This window comes from Lutjanus erythropterus, chromosome 16 (genome assembly GCF_056507025.1).
Source record: "Lutjanus erythropterus isolate fLutEry1 chromosome 16, fLutEry1.hap2, whole genome shotgun sequence".
Taxonomy (NCBI): domain Eukaryota; kingdom Metazoa; phylum Chordata; class Actinopteri; order Lutjaniformes; family Lutjanidae; genus Lutjanus; species Lutjanus erythropterus.
Genome location: NC_139332.1, coordinates 28,549,576 through 28,557,344, shown reverse-complemented (window position 1 = coordinate 28,557,344; position 7,769 = coordinate 28,549,576). Strand labels below are relative to the sequence as shown.

At 39.5% G+C, this 7,769-nt stretch overlaps 1 protein-coding gene across 1 annotated transcript; it reads right to left on the bottom strand.

The window, feature by feature from the left end:
• Positions 1 to 1,948: 1,948 nt before the first annotated feature.
• Positions 1,949 to 4,566, bottom strand: LOC146313279 (CD59 glycoprotein-like). The gene is made up of 4 exons (XM_084738975.1): positions 4,387 to 4,566; positions 4,181 to 4,249; positions 3,075 to 3,182; positions 1,949 to 2,220 (listed from the first exon to the last, which is right to left on the bottom strand). The coding sequence occupies exons 1-4, from the start codon at positions 4,535 to 4,537 to the stop codon at positions 2,069 to 2,071; spliced, it is 480 nt and encodes a 159-aa protein (XP_084595101.1). The 5' UTR covers positions 4,538 to 4,566; the 3' UTR covers positions 1,949 to 2,068.
• Positions 4,567 to 7,769: the final 3,203 nt, after the last annotated feature.

Sequence of the window (7,769 nt, the reverse complement as noted above, 5' to 3'; positions counted from 1 at the left end):
ACTCAGTGCAATCTTAATTATTATTCAAGGGCAGCAGCAGATATTCATAGACTTTGATGTTCTTCCTCAGACAGTTTTTAAGCTGCTGTTGTGCTTCAGCAGGTTTAATGCTCTTACTGAGAGCTTTTGAAATCACAGGTTTGATTCCACTGAGTGGACATGGTGTGTGTGTGTGTGTGTGTGTGTGTGTGTGTGTGTGTGTGTGTGTTTCAGCCCACTGAGCCACAAACAGCATCATGGATGGTGCTGACACGTCTAATTACGAGATCTGTTTTCCTTTGTCTCTTCATCTTTACCAATCTTTCCCCACAGTCTACTCTCTTATGGCGCTATTTTTTTTCCCGCCAATTACCCTAATTTCCTTTGATTGGCTGCAGCTTCTGCGCTCTGATTGGCCGTCAGTGTGTGTAGATAAAAAGAAGTGAAATCCCTCTTCTTCCAGTGTGATCCATGGGACCTTTAGAAAAAATGAGAGTTTTCACACTATACCAAATAATTGTAGAATCATACAATATAAATAGTCTGGTTTCCTTAAATTCCATCAAATTAATCTGGGAGAGGAGATCGCTGAGGAACTCTGGGAGGACGCCCTTGATAAAGTACATAAATCATCTATCACATTACAAAGGTTAGGCTCTCTCGAATCTAAAAATACGTGAACCCAACATGTGACAGGTGTCACCAAGCTCAAGCGAGCCACGCTCACATGTTTTGGTTGTGTTCTACTTTGCAATCCTACCAGGAGGGAATCTTTAGATCCGTGTCCAAGGTTACCGGAAAACTGATTGAACCTAATGCTATGATTGCATTATTTGTTGTATCCTCACCTACAGTTTCACTCTCCTCCCTAGAGGCAGCCTTTAGAGCCTTTGTCACCCCTCTTGCCAAACGCTTAATATTGTTCAAGCGGAAATTTTCAAAATTCAGTAAGATATGGGACCCTTTTTTTCAAATACGTACAAGAGCTGGACGTTGGAGAAATCCCTGAGTGACTGATCAGGTACCTGCATGAATTGTGACCTAACGAGCAGCAGACTGACCAAATATATTTTGTTTATTTATTTAATGTCTTTTTATTTATTCACTTACTTAGACTTTTGCTTTATCACTATTGTATTGACCAAATGTTACTGTACTGTTTGTATTGTTATTTATTTGCTTAATTCTGAAAATATTAATAAGCAGATTGTGAAAAAAAGGAATTGTTTTCATAAAACTCTTGGCTAGGTGATTGGACGCACCGCCTGTCTATCATGTCTAACACAGGCTAACCTCGGCAAATCACGTCGAACTCTTGCCAGAGCCAGCTGGGAGAAGAGCAAAAACATTTTTTCCATCTGGAGAGAAGCCTGCAGTGCCGTTCTTTGCTCTTCTTTCAGTGAAGAAATGCTCTCCAGTTTCTGCACTAACCTCTTAACCAGAAGCTGCCGTTGTTTGTTCGAGACGAGTCGCTTCCATGGATGCGTCTCACACTTCTGGTGTGAACACAAACAAATAACTTAAAGCCTGGCAAGATGCAAGATTCTCATGTAATCGCATTGTAGGTAAATTACATTAACTGAAAAACAAAAATAATTTGACTTACTGTATTTTGTAGGAGGCCCCGGGGAAGACCCAGGACACGCTGGAGTGACTATGTCACTCGGCTGGCCTGGGAATGCCTTGGGGTCCCTCCGGAACACCTGGAGGAAGTGTCCAGGGAGAGGGAAGTCTGGGTGTCCCTGCTCAGATTGCTGCCCCCACGACCCAGCCCCGGATAAGCGGAAGACAATGGTATTTTGTAATGGATTAAGAAAATAAGACTGCATTACAAAAATAATGTAGTGGACAAGGTGAAGATTTTGTTAATGTAGGAAGACACAGTCTGTGGCAGACTCCACCTGTATGACTGGACCAGTAAAGTCTTCCGTTCCCTGAAATGATGAAGAGTCTCATGGACACAACAACAAGAGTGCACATATTTTATTTTACCAGCACTTTATTGTTTAATGTTCAACAGCTGTTTGACAATTAAGTGTTAGATGAAAGAATCAACACACAGAAATCAAGACTGTTTTTTTTTTTTTTTTTAACCGAAGACTTTCTGCCACCAACTTTTTTCTTGGCTATTGCAGAGTTCTGACTTGCAGCAGGTGAAGGTGAAGCTTGGGACGACATATCTGACAGCCAGAGTCGTTACGTCGCAGTCAGCATACCTCAAACAGCTGGTGTAGACGTTTTCTGAGGGGAGAAAAAAAGAGACACACCGTTAGTCTTGAAACATGCCTGTTTGATATATTGAGTCAATTTTCAATTATCCAACATTATCGATCCAAAGTAAAGTATTGATCTATGTCGTCATCTTTCAAATGCACCTTCATTTTGAAATTCCAGTGGCCTCTCTGTCACAAATGTCTGCAAGAATACAGACATGAATGATTTGTACATAAAACTATTAATTGACTAATTAATATTTGCTCACTCAGAGCAAAATCTCTCCTGATTGAACTACTTTGTGTTCTTGATTACTGTTTTCACCCCGCCACATCACGTTTCAAAAAGACAGTTTCATGTTCTGAAAAAGTAATTTTATGACTTTGACTTTAAAGCTACTACAAGGAACTTTCATAGTTTGTTGATTCTGCTGGCCACTGTGGACAAAACCAGAAGTATTTATATATATATTATATATTATTTTTTAAATTTGTACTTTGATTTTATTCTACAGAAATGGGACCAAGTCATTGTTTTCCCAAGTCCAAGTTCAAGCCCCAAATCTTAAAATTTGAGTTTCAAGTCCAAAGCAAGTGATAATTCACTCTTCACTAACCGCTACTGTTCTGCAACTTCAAATGTCAAACAAAGCTGCCGTTGCTGCCCTGCAACAGCATCACCGCCCGCTCAGTCAGCCCCACCCCAGCATCCACCTGCAGGCTCCGACAGGGAGTCCAAGATATGTCCTCTATATCTCTGTGTAAACATAATCTGCAAGGAGTGGTGAGGTCGGAGCCTAGACGCCAAACTTTAACTATGTTCTGCTGCTGCAATAAACATTCTTAGACGTGAGTTGTCTGACTGAGATATTGTTTCCTTACCACCGCTGGTGAGTTTCAGGCAGGCGTCTTCACCTCCGTTACACTCCTGTTTGACTTCACAATCGGTGGACGAGCCACCAGGGCAGGAGTAACACTGCAGAGACACTCCTGGAGGAAAGAGACAGAGTTCATGTGATTTAGGTTTATTACTTCTGTCTGAAGGCCACAGTTTAGTGTTTTTGCTTAAGGTCAGTCATTGGACGTGATAGGCAAGGCAAGGCAAGTTTATTTATATAGCACCATGCAGACACAAGGCAATTCAAGGTGCTTTACAAGAACAAAGAAATACATTAAAATACAACTTTAAAAGAACATTAAAATTGTGTTTGAGATCATTGAAAACAAAAGCTAAAAGCAATGATCTGAGGGGGTCTGGGTGCTTCATAACGTACATGTAAATCAGAGATGTATTTATCTTATGTATGAATCCTTTGACACACAGGAAGCCAGTGCAGTGACCTAAGCACTGGTGTAATGTGCTCCACTTTCTTGGCATTCTGCAGCGTTCTGGACGAGCTGCAGCTGTCTGATTGATTTTTTATTCAGACCTGTGCACCGTCACAATAGTCCAGCCTGCTGAAAATGAAAGCATGAACAAGTTTTTCTGTATCTTGTTCAGACAGAAATCCTTTAATCCTTCATATCTTATTACGATCTGAATCTAGAATGACATCAAGATTTAATAAATGATAAATAAAAGGACGCTTGACTTGCTTGTTAAACAATAAATAAGTCCCGGACTTAGGCAAATATAAATATATTAGAATGCTGTCAATAAACTAAACCAAGAAGCCACGACACAACATTGCACAGTGCAAACTGCACGTCCTGAGACATCATAGAAAATATGATGAATGGAAATTTATCACTGACTCTGCACAGTAAGCATGTGACACAACAGCCAAACATGCAAACTGCACACACCGATCTGCCAAAATGTTCCCTCGGGCTAAGATGTTTTCCCTCTTTATGAAACATGGAATCTCTCTGACTTAGCCCCACTCGGCTGAGCTTTTCAGGAGCGAACAAAAGAGCGAGCATTAATGAAAGCAACAGATTCCTGCTTCAACCCCCCCATCCCCCCCACCCCCATTTTTTTTTCTCACCAAATCCAAACATGGCAAAGCTGACAGCCAGGCACAACACCACCGAGCTCCTCATCATGACTGCAGGCACTGTCACGTCCAAAAATCAAAACAAAAAGAATAATTCACAACAATGTCACAGCTGGAAAAAAGTTCAGAGAGCTAACTTTGTAAAGATTAAAAGAAACTGAATGACATGTTTCCACAGGTTTCACCTCTGCATTTACCTTTTAACTGGACTTCAAAAGCTGAAAAAACTAACTGAGATGAAAAATTTGCAGGAATTTTCCTCCTAATGAGCAAAATATTAATTGAAAAGGACAGAATGAGATACAAATGATGACATAACTGATATAAAAGCATCACTGAAATAAACATTTTCACTATAGGTTGTTCAGTCGTCCAACACTCACCTGTGAACGCGAAGACTGACCTCCAGCCCGTGAAGACGAGGTTTTTTTGTAACAGCACCAACAGCAAAATCAACAAAACCACCAACAGCTCATTTGTTTGGGTTCACAGTCCATGTTTGGATTCGATAGAGAAATCTAAAATATTGGCCAATACAGTGCACTGCTGTGTAACACAGAGAAAGAAATAATCAGTCGTCTTCTGTTGGAACATGCATCCGTTTTTCTAACTGTTTTCATCCATTTTCTTTCTTTATTTATTTTTTTTTAATATCATAACATCTCCAGTTGACAGTAGGTCAGGTGACTGGTCCCTGCTGCTATTGCTCTTTTGAATAGCATTGTGGACACCAATACCCTCATAAGATATTTAGAAATATTTTAGAATTAGCTTGTAAACACTTAGTAAATCATTAATAAGCTGCTACAACACATCTTATAAACAGGCAACTGTGACCTGTCGCTTGCCAAATAGTGATCCCACATTTATCTGTACTGTTAAGCCACAGATCTGCATTTAATCACCACATTTTATCAAATTAACATTATTTTTAGTTTTAGTCCAATTTGCAGTGGTGGAAAGAGTACTGAAAATCTTTACTCAAGTGAAAGTACAAAGTAAAAACTACTCAGAGTATTAGTTACTTTTAACTCTTGATGTCACCGTCACTACTCCAAACTAGGTTTGCAGATTTTGTGCGTTATCCTACAATCGATTAATCATTAATAATTTATAAGATACAAAGAACATGTTTATTTCCTCTTTTTCTTTTTCTTTTTTTTTGTCTTTTATCAATTTAAGCAAAGTTTAATTTCCCTTATTCAACAAATGACTCTGCCAGATAAAACAGTGTCAAATGAGGGGCAATTTACTGCCATGAATATTGATTAAATACATCTTTAATTAGTTAAATGGCAATTAATTTATTAATCATTAATCGTTAACATCTTTACTCCAGATGTGTTCTGCCACAGCATTTTTTTTGTTTGTTTTTTGTTTTTTGTTTTTTGTTGTTGTTGTTTTTGTTTTGTTTTTTATTTGTATGTTGTGATTTTCATTGGCTTGTTTGCGATGATTACTATGATTTTACTATGATTTTAAAAGTAACTTAGTAGATTACACCTTGTAATGAATACTTAAGTATGAGTAAAAGGAGACACTTGAAAATCTACTCTTAAAAGTAAAAGTACCCAAAAAACTACTTATATTACTGCAATTTGAGTATCTGTAATAGTTACTTCCACTCCTGCTAATTTGATACGGTTTGTTATGTCTTATTAGTGTAGTGCAAAATAAAGTGGGACGTCTAAAAGTTTAAACACATTCAAAACAAACATTCCCATGCTGCATTTTTCTGTCAAGAATAAAAACTGCCAGGAGAGCTGTTTTTTTTTTTATTATGAAATTTTCCCTCTGTAAAGTGTCTCAACCTCCCTCCGCTGTCAGCAGTGACACAGGTTTTATGTCAATAAACATTCAATCAGGACTGAAACTCTTCCTCCGGGTGTTATGAGTTTTATAATCCTGATTTCGTATTAAGTCTTCTTTTCTTCCTGCTCTCTGTCTCCGTCTCTGTTTCTCTCTGCAGATCATTGTAAGCTTCACAGCCTGCTGGAGGCGTGAAATCAGAGTTCAGAGACACGCACGTACTCATATACATGCACCACAAGCATGAAATCAAAGTTCATGTTACAGTTTTGAGGATTTTCTTTCTGGACCTGCAGCTTTTTTTTGATCCAGTTTTAGCCTCACTGCTCAGAAGAGGAGAGATCATTTCACTGTGAATAATAGATAAGATTATATTATAACCTGTAACAAGGTTGATTGAGTAAAACCTTTAAAAGTTGTCCTATAGAATAATAACAATCAACTGAGGTTTTATTTGGGAGTGTGGCCAGTGTTTAATTCAGAGGAGTTTGAAGTGTAATTGTGAATCAGTTCTCTAGGCATTTTCTCACAGAGGTTTTAAACGTCACCATCTGAAAGCAACATGACTTTCCTTCGCCACTGCAGCTATTTAGGCTAATGACGGGCCGTCCTGCTGCTCATTACTTCTCGTCTGAGGCCCGGGCTGCAGCCTGGTGTAATGAGGCAAACCGGAGCTTTCATTTCTTTCTGGTGGCGGCGCGGCTGTTAGTGGGTTTCTTCTTTGTGCCTCGGCCTACGCAGATGTTTACTACAAGCCAGACAGGATTTTCTTCTTATTCGGTTACATGCTAAGGAAACTGTCTGCACTCTCGTCTCTCCGCGGCGTTAATGTGTGATATCAGCCTTGTTCTCCATCAGAGGCGGCGGCTTGTAAAGTGAAGCCGGAGGTCAGTTTAGGTCAGGAGGTCAGAACTCTGCAGCCAGTAACAGAAAAAACAGAACTGTTGTTGACCACATTCACACTACAGCAAACTAGATTTCAGACAGAGGAGAGATTAAAGTAGTTATTTAAAGGGTAACTCAAACAATTTTATACTTCAAAGTCTATTTACAGGCGCTGGGGAGTACATATATGAAAAAAGTTGCCAAAAGACTTTTGTGGCTCCAGAGGAAACTCCAGAGGAAATTAATTGTTCCACTTGATACCCCTCAATAAGCCAGGATTGTGGCATGGTCCTTACCCGTTCCCGAGCTGATTCTGGCCTTCCTGTTGCCGCACAGTGAGCCCTCGCTTTCACAACTTAATCGGCCACACGCTTGATTCTGTTGAAATGGAAGCACACACACACACACACACACACACACATACATACACACAACTGATGGAATAAGGAAGTTCTTTATAACATAATGTTAAACACCTGGAAACCTTTTTTTGGAACATGTTGACCTTTTTCCTCTAAAAATCAGGGCACCCTGGTAGGTCACATGCAGCGGCTCGGGTTCGACTCCAACCTGCAGTCCTTTGCTGCGAGGATTTTTCTTGCTTTTTGGAAGTTGGAATCCATGTTGCAATGTTTTAGGCATTTTCTGCAAGGAAATTGCAAAACAATCAATCTTTCTCAAGAATAGCGCATCTGCCCTCAATGCAGGAACGAGGTCCACCACCTCACATCAATTCTGATCCATTTTTCCAAAAAATAAATGCTCAATCAATAGATGACAAGTGCGTCTCGACATGACAAATCCAAAGCTTGTTGTGGTAACGTCTTTCGTTGTGTTGCTTCAGGTATCAACCCTTCTGTTTCTGTAATACGTTCATATGCAGCTG